Raw genomic sequence first — 18,162 nt, 5'->3', positions numbered from 1 at the left:
TTTTATTTAAATATTTTGTCATTTGTTTTAGACTCTCAGTCCATGGTGGGCAGTTTTTCTAATATTCATAAAATGCTTTTAAAGCAATAAATTTTGAATTATGTACATTATACCGTATCATTGAAATTTTGATTAAACTATAACTGTCAATAATGAACTCATTTTATAAAAGGGGAAACTAAACAAAATGAAGTAAATGTTTGCTCAACACCATAAATTAATGTTGTCTTCATATCTAAAGGGCAAAACTAATATTGTTGATTAGACATCTGACCAATATCATCTTTTAGCTGTCTGACTACTGAAATGGCAAGAGTTCCATGGCAAAGATTCCAATGAATTTTCTTTGTAACTTTAAGTGAAAATTTAAGTAGAAAAAAGTTCTTCAAGTAAGCAGGACTTGAATTATCAAAGGAATCTGTCTTATTAAAAAATAAAAATAAAAAGGCTTTCCCACGTTCTCCAATCATATCTGAACTCATTAAAAGAGCTTTTTCATTTATGTTCCCCTTCTACATTAAAGTAATAAATTATTTGGATTATGTTTTATTTTCCCTATGTTTCATTCTCTTTTAATGAACATCATTCAGGCAGTTGACAGTGGACCAATAACAAAATTTGGGTGGAAATGTGAGGGAAAGAATTACCATTAATACTGTCATAAATTTAAACTACATTTTCTTACTGTTACTATGTCTAGGTACCATGTTAGGGCTTATCCATATGACTACTAGTCCTCATAACAACTCTGCCATGAGACAATAAAATATATTGATGAAGAGTATGGGTGCTGGAACTACTAATGAGTACGGGGTTTCTTATTAGGGTGATGAAAATGTGCTGAAATTAGATAGTGGTGATGGTTACACTACTCAGTGACTACACTAAAAACCACCGACTTGTATACTTTAAAAGGGTGAATTTTATGATATGTGAATTATATATCAATAAAGCTGTTATTGAAAAAAGGGGGGTATGCTGCAGAGTCAGATTAACCAAGTTAGAAGCCTTGAGGGGCATGACTTTCAGCAATTCTCTTAACCTCTCTGTGCCTTAGTACCCAAATCTGCCAAATGGGTATATTAACAGTACCTATTTCATAGGGCTGTTCTGATGGTTAAATAATAATACCTGTAAAGGACTCAGCATAGTTTCTGGCATATCCCCATTTTACAGATAAGGAAGCCAAGGTTCAGAGAAATTAAGTAACTTGCTAAGGTCACATGACCTTTAGCTAAATGGTATAGGTGGGATTTGAACCCAGGTCTGTCAAGCCTCGACATCCATGCTCTTTCTACTATGCCATGTTTCTTCCCCAGAATAGGGACAAGACTCTCCCGAATACTATCCAATGGTCACTCCTCCACCATGTTAAGCCTGGGACTCACTGGAATGATCAACAAAAAAACTTTGCTTGCAATCCTTCTCTATATCTGGGCAGGCCACTCTCCCCAGCATCTTTCTTTAAAGGTTACTCTTTCAGCACACCGTACCGACTCACCACAGACTTCACCATAACCAGATGTGTAAATATGTGCTACTAACGGGATTTATAAATAAGGGACCTCTTATAATTAAGGACTATTTTCCTTCCAGTCACCAGACTCGGGTTTAGTCCAAATATCCTGAAGAACACAAGTGTATTTAGGCAAATGCACAGAGTTAATAAAATTCTTCCCATCATCTTCCTGCACAGAGGATCATGTCATAGATAAAAAAGCTAGGAAAGTTTGGGGTTATCATGTCTGTCCTTTCTCACTCCCCTCCCAATACGACCTCATCTTCCAGGGCTTTAAAAATTCTTCTGCTAGCTGTTCTCTTTCTTACATGTTCCTATTCTTTTCATAATCCTAAACTGTCCTGTAGAATCTTATATAGACCTGTTATTGCTCCCACCCAGTCTACCAGTTTCTGAAGCACACAATGAACTAAGATCTGATCAAAAGGGTAAAGTAAAAGATACTCCTCCCTCTTCCTCCCCAAAGATATGTTTTAGGAGAGGAGCAAGGCTGGGGACAAGACACAAAAGTATGAGTTTTTCTACTTTTTTTTTTTTTTTTTGGTGAGGAAGATCAGCCCTGAGCTAACATCCATGCCAATCCTCCTCTTTTTGCTGAAGAAGACTGGCCCTGAGCTAAAATCTATTACCAATCCTCCTCCTTTTTTTTTCCCCAAGGCCCCATTAGATAGTTGTATGTTATAGTCGCACATCCTTCTAGTTGCTGTATGTGGGACGCCGCCTCAGCATGGCCCGACAAGCAGTGTGTCGGTGTGTGCTAGGGATCTGAACCCGGGCCGCCAGTATTGGAGTGCACACACTTAACTGCTAAGCCACGGGGCCGGCCCCTGGGTTTTTCTACTTGATCTTTCCTCACATTTACTTCTAAATGAGCAAAAACTTTGCTACGTATCTTCAACCATTGTCAAGAAGCAAATACAGTTTTCTGTTCTAAATAAACTCTTTTCAATTGTCCCCTTGGGCTGTTCTATCTCTGCCCTCTCTCTAAGAGAGACAGGCTGTGTAGAAGTGGCCCTATGCTGGAAGGTGACTGCAGTGCTATATTACAAGAATCTGGTAAGATGTGCCCTTTGTCTTTCTAGCCCCATATAATCTCTTGTGTTAAGCTCCAAAAGAGATTATTTTCTCTTCTCAACACATTACTATACCACATTTCTGACACTAATTCTTTATTTCTCCTTTAGGTAATTAATTCTACCCTCACAGTTCCATTCATTTCTGCCAGTTCACATTCATGTTTGGCCCCCTGTGGATTTTGGTTAACATCTGTTAAACCCTAAACTATAGGGCCATTCCCTGAATAGTGTATTTCAAATTTTGCAAAGCAAATGCTACATTATTACATGTAATTCTCTATTCTCAATCTATATTTTTAGCCATAAATGCTTTAGGACAGTGATATACACAGTAAAATCACATCATATTATTTAAAATATTATAAATACTACGACTTTAACTTACGAGTCAAAAAGCTTTAAAAATATAAGATTCTATTTCTTAAAGTTGGCTTTTAAAAGATTTTATTTATTTATTTTTCCCCCAAAGCCCCAGTACATAGTTGTATGTCATAGCTGCACATCCTTTTAGTTGCTGTATGTGGGACGCGGCCTCAGCATGGCCAGAGAAGCAGTGTGTTGGTGCGTGCCCGGGATCCGAACCCGGGCCGCCAGCGGCGGAGCGCACGCACTTAACCGCTAAGCCACGGGGCCGGCCCTAAAGTTGGCTTTTAAAGAAAACCTTATATAGACTTGAAATACACTATAATAAAGTACAAGCTAGGAAAACTAGAATTTTAATAAAACTAGTATCGTCACTCACAATCTGAATTTCTTTAAGGTATTATCATTGAGACTGGATATATTGACAACATTAAGAACAAAGAGTATTGGAAAAGTTTACAACTGGTTAAAAAAAGTTATAGAGCAAAATAGTTCATATAGCTAGTTGCAAGTTTGATCTAAAACTCCCTGTGATTCTCTGAGAAAATAAAAATCCCCCATTTATAATAAGATAATTAACATTCAGAATGATGTCTCTGACATTCTGAACCAGAGTACTAAAAAGAAAGAATGCATATACTTGAAAGACACACCCTCAAACTGTTTAAATTCAGAAAAAATATTCCAATTCTGAACCTTTTTAAAATGTGTTCTAATCCTATCTGTTTTTTTTTTAATTTTGCACACAGCTGTCTGTTATACTTTTTAGAATCAGGCCAGATGCTGGGTTCATCAAGCAAAAGCAGGAAAACAATGGTTTGAAAGCAATTAGAGGCACCAAGGCTGCAGTGAGGCTCATATTAAAATGTGATAACACTGTTCTAGTGGGAATTTCAACACGGCTCCATTCCTGACATTTCTCTGCTGCCAGACAGACAGGCTGTGTAGAAGAGCGCTGTGATCGAGGAGGTAACATACGGGAATTTATTTCGGGTGCCGTTGAAGGATTAGCTGAATTGGACCCCTCCCAAGGTTTTTATTATGGACTCGGCCACCATTTTATTTGAATGCTAGTGGATTCTGCCGGCATCTAACAAAGCTCAAGGAATAAAAGCATAATATAGCTTTGGTTCTATAAAATAATCTAGCACCAATCCACTCAGAAAGCAGAAGCATCAGAGCCTCCTACTGCTAAAAAGCAGAGTAGGGGGCTCAGCAGGGTGAAGGTTAATTAAACACTCCACTAACTTTCCTTAGGAATGGCTAATGCCACTCTGTTGAGAAGCTTATTTAAAAGAGACACAAGTAAACAATACCACCTACACATTTTTAATGTAAAACCATAAATGGTCAAAGAGTACTCACCTGGGGGCTGAAAATCCCAGTTGTACCTGAAATACAAGGAAAAGAATAGAGATAAGGCAAACTTGTATTTCTCGATCTTGGTTGGCCTATGGTAGCTGTAGCACCCAGTCCGAAAAGCTTGTTAAATAGTTAATAACTAGCCAAAGCCACTCCCCACTTTGAGAAAACAAAGGGTTGTCCCTGAGATCTGAAAGATTCTCAAGGGCTTGAAAGCAGCATTTAACTTACTATAACACCTCAGATAATTTTGACTATATTACTGGAAAGATCCTAAGAGGTTACCCAGCCACGGTCCAGGTTTCTCATCAGGAGCTCCACAGGCTTTGAGGAGGATAATTCTTTGTTATGACAACCTGTCCTATGTATTACAGGACAATCAGCATCACTGGTCCTGGGCACCAAATAACAGTGGCACCCCCAGTTGTTATGACAACCAAAACATCGCCCCCTCCAACACATCCTCAAATACTTCTAGGCCTAAATTCTTAATTTTACAGGTCAAGCATGAACAATTGACTCAAGGTCATCTAACATTCTAGCATCTGTGCCAAGACTGGGGCTCTTGGAGTCCACTGCAATATCCCATCTCCTCTTTTATTTTGGGAAATGGTTGGCAAAACCGAAACCCCTTTAAGTCTTAAAACTAATGAAATGGCAGTGGTGCAAAGGATCATTTGTAAGTCACTTATTTGGAATCTAAATTGCATCCCCCACACCCCCAAAGAAACAATGTTGTATATGGTGGCTACCCACAAAAGTCTATTGTACTTTGGATTCCATTTCCTCCTGCCTTCACAGGAACCTTATATTACTCTATATCGATTTTCTCTTGTATATATTCAACCTCTTCCTCTCAACTTGGCCCCTTCCATCAGCATTTATGCTCACATAAAAATAAAGCAAACTCTCCCTGACTCCCTTCATATCCCTCCATCTGCTGTCTCATCACAGTGAAATTTTCAAAAGTGTGTCTATAGTTTCTCTCTTTATTTCCTCACCTCCCACTCATCCTTGACATATTCCAATCTTGCTTACAGTCACCACACATTAATTCTTGCTTTGGACATAGTGACCTCCACACCACTAAACAGAATGAATATTTTTCTATCCTCATCTTCACCTCTCAGGAGAGTATATGTAAATATGAACAATTTTTTTTTCTGGGGAGAGAGTCCAGTTTTTATCAAATTCTTAAAAGGATCCATAACCCAAAAAAGATTAAGAAAAAGGCAATACATAGGTGATCATGGTGTCTTCCAGCATATACATGACTGAAATAAGGTGTGACTTCTTTAGGGAGGAACATCAGCCCAGTGAGTATCTAGGTTATTTCTTTTTTTTTATTATTATTTGATGGTCTTTTTTTAGCTTTATTGAGATATAATTGACGTATAACGTTGTGTAAGTTTAAGGTTTACAGTGCAATGATTTGATACATGAATATCTTGCAAAATGATTACCATAATAAGGTTAGTTAACACATCCATCTAGGTTATTTCTTTATAAGATAAAAACTCAGAAAACGGAGAGGAAGGAGATCAGTCGGGAGTATGTTGCCAAAATCAGAGATGAATTTGTGGGAAATTATCAGAAATGAGGCAGGGAAGGTGGAGAAAAAACGTTACTTTTCTTGTTCCTTTCCTTTCCCAGAACAGTTCTGGGCTGGCAATCAGGTGAAGGGAATGTAAGATACCTGGGTTAGAGGGCAGGGAAAGCTGAGGCAGCTTTGACATCTGCAGTGGAAAAGGGGACAGGGAATAAGAGGAGGAAGGAATATGTAAAGCTGCAACAGTTGGGGAGAAGCGCGTCCATGTTGAAGTAAGGGTGTATGGAACTGGCTGTAACTTCAACAAGTCGTATGCATTAGTATGACCGGTCAGTCTCTGCCTAGCAGACAGTGCAGCTTCCCACTGCACCTGACCACTGAGAAGAGTTTTCCACAAAACTCCTCTCTGTAAAACACAGCTAATCAAGCAAATCATCAATGGGGTGAACAATTTTCCATCTTCTCTTGAGGCACTGCCTTAGCCCTCGATTCCAGTCATTACCCAACCTCTGGATCAATATAAACAGAAATTAGGGTGCAAGCATGTGCAAGTGTGTATATATATGTGTGTTTGTGTGCAGTCCTCTTTCCAAAATGTTAATGGTGGCAACAGCAGGAACTTTGCTAACCAATGCTGTTCTCATTTACTGACCCAGAAAAAACCTAGCCGTGCAGTGGCAGTTAAAAGGCCAACTCTTGGCAAATTGTTAAACAGGTAAAATATGTTATTGACGATCTCAGCCTCTTCTTTTGTCCTCTCTCCCCCACAATCCTCAGGCCAACTCACACACATATTTTCAGTTCCCTTCTCTACCTACCGTAAAGTGCCCCCGGGTCCTGCTTTCCCTTGTTAATTAAGAAGATCTTATATACATACTAAGTTCATATACACGTACTAAGAGTATTGCCTCTGCCAACAGTAGCTGTATCTTAAGATGGCTGATTACAGCAAAAGAATTCAATTTAACAGCAGCAAATAAAGTAGCAGGCCTATCTGGTTGATGTTAAATAGGAGAATCTGCTTTATTCTTTTTTTTTTTTTTAAAGATTTTATTTATTTATTTTATTTCCCCCCAAAGCCCCAGTAGATAGTTGTATGTCATAGCTGCACATCCTTCTAGTTGCTGTACGTGGGACTCGGCCTCAGCATGGCCGGAGAAGCGGCGCCTCGGTGCGCACCCGGGATCCGAACCCGGGCCACCAGCAGCAGAGCGCAAGCACTTAACCGCCAAGCCACGGGGCCGGCCCGAATCTGCTTTATTCTTGATGATACCGTAACTAAATATTTCGGTTAATAAAAATCACATGTAGGACTTGACGTGGAATGTCATGAAGTGGAATGTTAGTTCCCTTCTTTTTCAGAAGGTAGAAAACTATCCTGCTGCCCTACCTATTTCCCCTCTCTTTTTATTCTAGATATTAATTATGTAACAACCCTAAAGAAAGTCTGTTAACACACACACACACACACACACACACACACACACACACACACACACACCCCTCTCTATCCCACAGCTCACCGAGGACGCTGCTAAAAGGAAAGGCCAAAAGGTGAACGATCTCACCCCTCACTGGAGGGCGCCATGGATTATTCTCTGCTGGACACATTAAGGTCTTGATCTTGTCTTGTGAAACATATCCTATGGATGGTCTTCATCATATTCTCTGGAAAGATGATTCCACACTAGAGAATTCTACACACTTTAGGAGGCATTTAGTCAAATCCTGCCAACATCTTCTAATTCTCATCCTTCACTCTGAAAACAATTATCCCTTAGCCAGAGACTCCAACAAGTCTGAAACTAGAAATTTTAAACCAAAATACAAAGACCACAATAGAAGTATATAGAAGAAAAAGCATACAAACACACACACAGAGTTGTGTTTATCCTAAAAGCCTCTGAGAATTTCATATCAGGCCTGTGCAGATAGATAACAAACACTTCTTCAATCTTCTCTTTGAAGCTTCGACTTCAATACGAAAGGGAAGCCATCACTCCTCTGCAATATCCATACTCAACATCACCAGGGCCATGTAAATGATATTTGGAACTGGAAAAGGATGAGTACAAAATGAGCAGAGAGAAAATGCTGCATCCATATTGATGATTATTATTTTCACATTCAGTCAAAATAAATCCATTTTTACTTGTGCCTCCAAAAACAAAAATGGAAGAATAAAATTTCACAACGTTTAGTCTACTCAAGAGAATAGAGTCTTGAAAATTTAGGGTTACATTACATGCAAGACAAAGTGTGTTATTCAGATTTTAAATTAAAGAGGTTTTAGCTGAACTTTAGTTTAGGGAAAGGTACAACAAATAGAATCACCCTTGTACTGAGGGAACCTTGATGAGCAGCAGCAGCTGTAGTAGTAGTAATAGTAATGATAATAATAACATTGCTAAGATTTTTTTGAACATATTGTTGGGCACTGTTCTAGGCACTTCTCTTATATCAACTCACTTCCTCCACACTCTAACCCTACTATTATGCCCATTTTATAAGGGAGGAAGCTGAGACATGGAGAGGTGAGGTAACTTGCCCATGGTTACACAGCTAGTAAATGAGGCAGAGAAGTTTCCAATCCTAGCAACTAGTTCCAGAACAGTCACTCTAATAAAATATTAAGGAGGAAAGTCTCAAAAATATAATCTAACTTACAAACACTCAACAAAGTTGATTCTTTAAGATAATTTTACTATTGTAACAGAATTCAGTCACTCAAACAACAAACATTTATTGAATGTCTTCTATATGACAAGTCCTTTGCATCTGCAGATACATTTCAGTGTCTTTCAAACTGCAAACATACTGCTCTGGTTGGCCACTCAAGATTCACAGAATACTACATTTCTGCTAAAAATGAGGCTATTGAGTCTTAACCATTAGATTGAGGTTTAGGGGTGGGTATCGAATACTTGACCATGGAGCTAACCAATGAACATGGTTATTGAGATTAAAGTACTCAGAGCTTTAACTACTCAGCCAGCTAATTAGATAGATCCTGAAGTAGGTAAGACAAACAACTGTAACTATCCTCAAATTCTTGGAAATATCTAGGAAGGAAAAGTAATTCCATTTTGTAATTATAATAAAAAATTAACATATTCAACACAACTGTGCTAGCACATAGTATACATTGTGCTATGTATACATTTTACATGTATTATTTTATTTAATCTTAATTACAACCCTATGAGGTCAGTGCTATTATCACCCCAATTTTATAGATGACGAAACTGAGACTCAGGAAGGTCAAACAACTTGACCAAGATCATGTAGCTATTAAGTGGCAGAAGCAAGATTTGTACCCAGGTCTGCTTGTTTCCAGAGCCCAAGCTCTTAAATTCCATATTAACTGCTTTTCTACCGGCTGTTATACAGAAAACAAATCTAGTGTTAAGAGAAGGTATAATTGTTTGTCAGACAGCCTAGTATCAGAGAGTAGTTAGATCAGAGGTCTTTAACTTGGAGTCCATAGGTGAGCTTTGGGAGATTCATGAACTCCCTCAATTGTGGGTAGAAAGTAATATGTGTTTTCTTTTCCCTTGAAGAAGAGTCCATAAATTTCATTAGATTTCCAAAAATGTCAATAACTCTCTCCCTCTAAAATGATAAGACCCTCTGGGTTAGATGAATAAGGTTGTAATGGCATTATAAAACTAGCTATCTAGAAAGGCCAACATCTGTAATGTTATAAATCTAGAACATCTAGTTGAATTTTGTTTGCAACTAAAGTATTAAAAGTGTTACTTTACCTGTGACTAATGGAAATTTAGAACACATCATACATTCCCTGCCTTGGTAAACCACCTGCTAAACAAAATCAAATCTCTTATTGATGATTTAAGGATGTCCAAATTTGAACTTCAGTTTTTGTACCAAAACAGTGGTGCCTCGAAATGGATAGGCTGTCTGTCTGCAATACTCAATGTCCAGAAACAGCTTCCATTTCCCTCTCGACCATCTCTTTTCTCATAATGCCTGTTTCCAAACAGACTGCAAAGACTAACACTGAAGTGTTATTCTGGCATTAGAAATGGAATCTTAGAATTCAAATGGACACCTGGTTGAGCAGGGCTTCAATGGCAAATTGATAAGACTAGGAAAACCATTGCAATTGACCTTGAGCAGTGAGCCACGTGGTAGAGACTGGTTGATGCTCAAGGAAATGGCTTTTCTGAACAATATTAATAGTCTGCACACTGTAGATATTTCCTGCAACCTCTTTTCTCACTTGAGAAGATTCACTTGATTTCGAATTCTCTTTCTACTACCAATGTTCCATCTACTACCTTAGAGAAGGAACACACAAGTGGCAAAGAGTAACACGGCCAGTGACACCCAAGAACAGAAATGGGAGAAGAGCACCATCTGGTGGAAGTCTCTGATGGAGGCATCAGAGGCCTGGCACCCAGGGCTTGGGGTACCAGCCTTAGAAACAGTTGGGCAGGAATAGGAAGGTCCCTGGAGGGGAGCTGGTGCCCCCTCTAGCCCCAGTTCCTTCAGTCCATCCAAAGGGCAAGAACTAGTGCCTGCCTACAAGAAGCTTACAATCTAGTCTAAAATATGAGCTATTTACACATGAAGAGATGTCAGTCTAAAATAGTAAATAACAAATACTATGGTAACAATAGACAATAAGCATATAACTCAAGTAACAGAAGGACCCGCCATAAGAAGGTCCTGGGTTCTTTTTAGGGATGTAATATTTCTGTGATCTTGAGTCTATATCCACCAAGTTTAGAAACCCACTCCAGAAGACAACACAATGTTCTCCTATTTACAAAATACAATGGTCACAATTAAACTTTTATTAAATAATAAGCAACATTATTTGATTTTGACAGTGTTACCCATGACTAAAAAACATGTTTTTAGAAGTCTATTCCCAGACAATAAAAAAAGAAATAAAATAAATAAAACCCTACTCATCACTAGAGTCTTCTATAGAATTTTCACTACAGGAAATTCCTGCTATAGTCAATCCAACATCCACTCTGGATACTAACAGTAAGAAATTTGGGAGCTCTTCTCGATTAGTCAATGATTACATTCTTTCACTGCAACACTGTAAACCTCACATTCTAATATTCCTTCCCCTACATTCTAGCATTAAGACTGCAAATTGTGGTTGTATGTCTATGCAATTCCCCACACTCCCTGCATGTAATAGGCAATGAAACATAACTCAATAAACTACTAAAGAAAAATGCTAGCCAGGTACATTGTAGCAAAATAAAAGACCCTAAATGTCAGGTCAGGGTTTAGAATTTTTTTCTCTTTCTGTACATAAAAGAGAGAAACTGAAAGGTTAGTTGGTTTGTTTGCTTGTTTTTAAGGATAGGGAATGATGTCCACTGTGGTCAAATCCAGCAGAAATGTGCAGCTTGGATGGGAGGGAGAGAGGCTGGGGGGACGGTTCAGGAAGCTACTAGAGAGCAAGAGAAGGGACAAGAAATTTGATAATAGACTTGGAGGCAGGCTGGGAATAGAGTGTCAAGAGGAAAGTCAGAGATGTCTTTTGGTTCCATTCACATACAAAGAACTCCAGCTGATTACTGTATTTTAAATTGTAGTATCTTTGGCTCTTGCCCTGCCATCTTCGTCACTGTCGATGCTTGGAACCTAATTTTGTTTTATTTGTTTGCTTGCTTCAGGTTACTAGCTGCTGTTGGATCACCAAGACTCCTAGTTATCTGATTAGTGAATAACCCGTAACTGGATGACTCTGTAACTGTGGGCCACATACTCATTGAATTTTACAGCTGGAAGGACATTGAAGGTCATTTAATCCAACCCCTCATTTTACAGATGAGAAAAAGGAAGCATGGAGAGGTTATCTGATTGCACCAAAGGAGTTTAAAAGTCCACACTGTGGAGCTACCACAGTTGATCTTGTGCAGAATCAGGGGCAGGTTTAAAAATGTGATATTCATTTGAAAATTCCTTTGATGTTTTCCTTATTATGAACACAGTCACATTATTCACCTGAGAGCAAATGTTACACAAAAAATTTTAAGCAGAACTAGTTTTTAGAGCTCATCTAGGCCGGGTGGATTTCTCAACATTAACGTGTAAACACCTCTTCTACATCTCAAGTTATGAATACTGCATTCATTCTCTCAAACGTTAATAAATCTCCACTATTTGCCAGACACTCTGCGAGGGACTGAGAGCACAGAAAGCCTGAACTGTGGGCCAGTTTGGCTGGAATGCTCAACTTGTGCAAAAATGATGTGATTGGCTCAAAACACACACAAGGTAAAAATTGAGGCCAGAAGAACCCAGGTCTGGCTAATGCCAGACCCTGTCTTACTGCCTGCAGATAAGGGTTGCTGAGGGAGGATCTGGGATCAGATAGAGGAAGATGCCTGGCAGGGGAGGGGCGGGTCACAGAGAGGCCAGGCCCAGGAGGCAGAGGGAGGCCAGGCAAAGGGGCCAGGCCCATCAGAGCAGGTGGCAGAGGCCCAAAGCAGACATGTTTAAGGAGGGGTCAGGGCATCCCAAGTGGGTTGCAATCTGAAAGCCTCTGTTATATCTTGTGAAGTAGGCTATGATGTTGTGCAGGAGTGAGAGGCAGTATGATAAGTTAAAGACTGGTAAGGATTTTAGGGGGAAAAACAGTGAGGAAAATTGGGAAAGTTGCTGATATGGGGCATGTAAAATAAGCCCCAGCATCATTAAGGGTTCAGTTGAGGTTGGAGACTAAGATTTACTGCAGCGGCAATCCGATTGTGTGGTTTTTCTCCAGCACTGATTAGCTGCCCAGGTATAAGAGCAGAGAAGATGGACAGTTGGATTGACCCAAGGTTAGGGTTTGGTCTAGGCTTGCGAGATGAAAGGACAAGAGAGTAAGAGAAGACTGGAGGGGCATGTCATGGAGCTCAGGCTAGCCAGGGAAGAAACCAATGGCCAAAGACGTGACTATAGTGTCTGTACATATTAAATACTTTTAACAATCAATTAAAATATTCAAATACAGGAGATATCATTATTCTACTCTTCTCTCTCAGGACTGTTCTTCGTCCCACAAGTCCCAAACCTCTCCTACCTCGTGTTCTCTATTTCACTGGTTGACGTCTCCATCCGCTCAACTGAAACTTAGGAATCATCCCTTTATCTCCTTCTCTATTGCTACGTATAACCCATCAATCACCAAGACCTATAGATTCTACTCCCTTAATATCTTTTTAATATCTCCTCTCCATCTCTACAGGCACTGAAGTCATTCAAGCCCTCAAAATGCCTCACCCAGATCAATGTAACCATGTCCCAAGTGGTCTATCTGCCGTCTTGCTCCTCTCTGACCCATTCTCTTCAGAGTCGATGGAGAAGGACGTGCAGCGACTGGGAAGAACAAAGGCTTCGCAGACAGGTCTGGGTTAGAGTCCCAGCTCCTCCATTTTCTGGCTGTGAAACTTTAGCTGCAGCCTCAGTTTCCTCATCTTTAAAATAGAAATAATAACTATACCTGCCTTGTAAGGTTCTTGGGTGGATTAACTGAGATAATGCACATAAAGAATTAAGTACTAGGCCAGCACCTGGCAGGCCTTCAACAAATTTCAGCTGTTATGCCATTAGCACCATCATTATTTTAATGACCGAAAACACAAACCAATTTTGTCTTAACATGCCCCAGCCTGAAATCCTTCAGTGGCTCACCACAGCCCTCAGGTCCTCCTCTGTTCCGCTCACACTCCTGCTCTCACATGTCGCTGCTCTCTCCACCAGCACACTCTTCCCTTCATGCCCCTTCTTCTCCTAGCGAACTCTTGATGGTCCTTTGAGGCTCAGCTCAGTCTCCTGTGATAGGTGCTCCCACAGCACATCTGTGCACACCTCTCATCAGCACCTGTAATACTGCACTACAATCATCTTGTCTCTCATGTCCCTGAGCCCTCAAGGGGCAGTGCTTGTGCTCAATAAATGCTTGCTAAATAAGTGAACGGAGGTGAGAAACAGAAGGGCTGTCTGAGTTCAGCACGAGTGGAGCGTAGAGTGCAGTTCAGGGAGGGGTAGGAGACAAGGCTGGAGAGGCAGGCAGAAGGCAAGGCTCTCCAAGCAATGCTATGGGGTGTGGATTTTATCCCAAATAAGATGAGAAGAGGTACCCTCATTTTCCTCTGAATTACTCACACAAAGGCAAGGGGGAAAAAAAGAAAGAAAATCAAAGGAAGGGAAGAAAAGGAAGAAGAGAGAGATAAAAACAAGAAAGCCTGTTAAATTAAAATCTTCATCCAAAAGAAAAAAATTTTTCTCCCAAAGCCTGGCTTCAAAGACTAACCACAAGACGACCGGCAAAAATGTACTTCAAAAGACACGACCGAATACACATGGCAGTGGCAAGAATCCAATATATAAATACAATCAATTTGTTTCCTCATTAAAAGCTTTCATGAAGAAAATGATTTAACACAAATTCTAAAGCTACTGACACAGATTAATTGAAAAATAACAACAGAATCCTAATTAAAGACATAATATTATTTCACTCATTCATACTGCGCCAAAATCTGAATAAATACATAAAAACAGAATCTAGGAATCAGGCTTCCACTGGCAACCTCTCTAAGAGCTACAATGAATTACTGAAATTTTCAAAAAACTCCTACCCTTTCTTTCTTTCTTTCAGTTAAGAACTAAGAGGTACACAGAAATTCAGAAATAATTTTTAAATTATTTCACAGTTTTGCGCTCAACTTGACTTTTTTCCTAATTGTACCAGATTCTATACTAAAATATCATTCTTTCCCATTTATTTCTTTGTGCAGTACCTACAGCAGTCATAGTTAAACCCTTACAGAAGGTGCCCAGTTATCCAAATCACAAAGAATGGAACTGACTTTGATCAAAGGCTAATGACTATGTGATCATTTCTATGGCTGTATCAATACAGGTTAAGGGTCACCAGCAGTTCAACTACCATCAACCAGTCAATCCTAGGACTTAGCTGACCCATGTGGGGCCAGAACTTGTGGTTCTGTCCCACATCAAGGGATTCTCCAGCATAAGACATGTCTCTACTGGTTGCTAGGCCCAGGGAAGCCCACAAGACAGCAGGCAAACATCAGGCCAAAGGAAGGACCAAGAGCATTTGCTACTGACCATATCTCCATCCCTCACCCTAGAAGTTAATTAGGTTGAAATGTTGTCAGCTATTCACTGTTCCTAAGCCCTGCGGGTAAAATTTTCCTGTCAATTATTCCCAATCATATTGGGGGACCCGCCTCACCACCCAAATCAAGAGCCTCTACTCACACTTCCCAGTCAAATCCTTCTTCCTTCCTTCCCCTTCACTGTTAAAATGCAGTTGAAAACCAAAGTAGCCTCTTATCTAAAAAAAAAAAAAAAAAAAGTGGTCTTCTGATAAAGATTTTTACATATACTTGCTTAATTTTGAGAATCTCCTGGAGCCCTTATTGAAATATGAATTCCCAGGGTCCACCCAGACCTAGTAAATTAGCATCTCCAGGGTAGGCACCTAGAAATCTGTATTTTTAACAAGATCTCAGGTAATTCACACGATGGGGCAAGTTTGGAAAACCCTATAAAGGAAAGGGGTATTTTATCAACAGTTGCCTGTTAAGAGAATTCTAGACAGGCAGCCTCCAGTTCAAGTACAGACTGTGTTCCATTTCCAGTTGCTGGAACCCTGGAATTCATTTTCCTAATGAAACAAAGTAACGGATAGTGGCAGGTTTTCTGGGCCAGCTTAAAAATTTTATTAAACCTTGTTAACAGATCTGAAGTACAGTAAATACAATCTTTAATTTACAAACCAATCACATTTCAAAAGTTGAAGCATTAAGTCAGCTGTTTAGATGTATTTTCCCATAAAATTCTGGGAAGTGGTTAGGTTACCTGGCTAGCTATAAAAGTTTATTAAGCCTATAACAAACCAAAGCCAGCTATAGGACCAAGGATATAAACATGAGTTTGGTGTCCTCAAAGCCTCAAAGTCCCAAGGTAATGGGAAGGAGAAATGATTTGTCTTCCTTCTCTGGGCATAGGGAACATAGGCAACCTTTGACATTCTTATCCTCTCTCCCTTTGCAACCATCTCCTGTCTCCCAGTGGCCTCAGCCCAGGTGCCAAGGACTCACATGTTATCCATAGCTCCCTACTAAAGCTTCAGCTTACACATCCCTGCCCTGTGCTTTACTCTCCTAAATTACTACCTCTCCTCCCCAAATCCAGTCAAAACTCTCATTTCCATGATTTGGTTCCATCCTATCTTCTCAGCTATATCTCCCCTTATTCCCTATACCTAATATACAGAATCACCCTTTGGTTCCCAAACATGGCTAAACTTTATCTCCTCTGCATCTTTGCACCTGCTATTTTTGTGCACAATGTATCTCACCAAAAACCTATCCCTTTCAACCCATGGCCAAGCCATGATGCTGTCTCTTCCATGAAGGCTTCTCACAGCCCACCAACCACAAGTAGTCTCTTTCTCTGGGACTTCATAGTACAATCTATGTGTACCTCTTCTAAAACTTTAGCCACAATATATCTTGAATTACAGTTTTTTGTGCATGCTTTAATATCGTTCCCATCAGGTTGTAAATTTCTTGGGAACATTTTTTCAGTATCTAGTACGTGACATGTATTGTATTAGGCACTTTTATATGCATAAAAACAGTGCTACAAGGTCAGTGCATTGCATAATTATTTGGTTTATCCTGTTCAAAAATAAGTTACAGGAGGACTGGAACTTGTGCCATGTTCACCACAAAAATGCTTTGCACGTAACAGATGCTCAATGAACACGTGCTGAATGAATAAATGAATGAATTAATGAGGTGGCATTATTCACTTTTTATGAAGAAATTGAGCCTCAATAAGAGTGCTGGCCCAACAGTCATACTGCCTGGTTCAAATCCCAATTCCAGAACCTAATAGCTATGTAACCTTGAGAAAGTCAATTACCTCTCTGAACTTCAGTTTTCTCATCTGTTAAATGGGGATTATAACACTATCTACCTCATACATCTGTTGTGAGGATTAAATGAGATAATGTGGGTACTTTGGACCCGGCACATGGTACATGCGTGATGAATGTTAGCCCTGACTGTTAAGAAAATTCTTAAGTTGCAGATGTAAAGTCCTCATTCTTCCTGAGGAAAAGGATCCTCTATTACTTTTATAACCCTAGCACTGTGCATTGCCTGTAACAGAGATTCAACAAATTTATTGGGCATTGAATTTCCTCAACAAACATCTTAACCAAAAATTAGAAGAAAACCATTAAATAGGGCTAATGTACATGACTGTACAATCAAGTAAATTCGTATTTTAAAAGAGGATGATAAGCCCAAATGAATCTCTACATGGTGAACCCCCAGGTATGTAACAAATTGAAACCAAACATTTTAGACATTCTAGAGAAGAGATCTGTGGGCAGTGGTCTCCATGCTGGCCCTGGCCCTGAGTTTAGCCACTGACTGGCTTAAGAACTTTTTAAAAAACTTCTTATGTGACACTGGCTTGATCACCTGGCATCATGCTCAACAAAGAGTAAACAAATAGCCAAACATATTTGTTAAGTAAATTAACTGCTTCTGGTTTGTAATCCTGACCCTGCTTTTAGTTGATACCATTTCTCTTTATGACCAACATAAAAATCAATCACGGTGACTGATGTTTTGAGAAGGAGGAAGTGAATGGTTTACTCAACCACCGTCACTTTGGAAAACTAGCCCCACAAATGCAAATGTTTTACTAAATAGTCACACAGAGTGTAGATAACCCTTTTCTAATGAAGGATTCATCCTGTGTCAGTTCAGTGCAGCTCAAAGCGATAATATCTTAGAAATGGAAGTTGTTCCATCAGTGATACCTCATCTAATGAAGACTTTGAGAATGAACTTCCTTTATTTAAAAAAAAAAACATGTTTTAGAAAAATCATCATAAATTACTCAGAGGACTGCTGTATTTCACATGGCTCAAAAATAATTTCGCTGCCGTGTGTGTGTGTGTTTAGGCATGGAGTAAAACACCTCCAAATACAGCTGTTTATTTGCACAGAAGTGACTCAAGGCTATGCCACACAATTAAAGCCTAATTTCCTCTTTCTACATCTCTTTTCCCTTCAGCACCAACTCCTTTCCTACTTGGAAACCAAATACGCTTTGGATCTTAAATCTCTACCCCTTTTTAAACAGGAAAGACTTGGGTATCAGTGGCCTATGATAAAATACATACTCACTGTAGAGAGTTGGAAAATACAAATAAACAAAAAGGGGAAATTAAAAATCACTCAAACTCCACTTGCCAGAGA

General features: G+C 39.5%; 1 protein-coding gene across 1 annotated transcript in view; it reads right to left on the bottom strand.

The window, feature by feature from the left end:
- SKAP1 (src kinase associated phosphoprotein 1) overlaps positions 1-18,162 on the bottom strand; it is a 264,584-nt gene that overhangs the window by 203,417 nt on the left and 43,005 nt on the right. Inside the window, exon 3 of the mRNA XM_087441032.1 lies at positions 4,324-4,349. Coding sequence (XP_087297158.1) covers positions 4,324-4,349 — 26 coding nt within the window. The remainder of the gene's footprint in view (positions 1-4,323; positions 4,350-18,162) is intronic.

This window comes from Ceratotherium simum, chromosome 16 (assembly GCF_057802395.1).
Source record: "Ceratotherium simum simum isolate JZ-2026a chromosome 16, ASM5780239v1, whole genome shotgun sequence".
In the NCBI taxonomy this organism is placed as follows: Eukaryota; Metazoa; Chordata; class Mammalia; order Perissodactyla; family Rhinocerotidae; genus Ceratotherium; species Ceratotherium simum.
The sequence above is the reverse complement of the archived record's forward strand: the minus strand, read 5'-3'. Positions and strand labels throughout refer to the sequence as shown.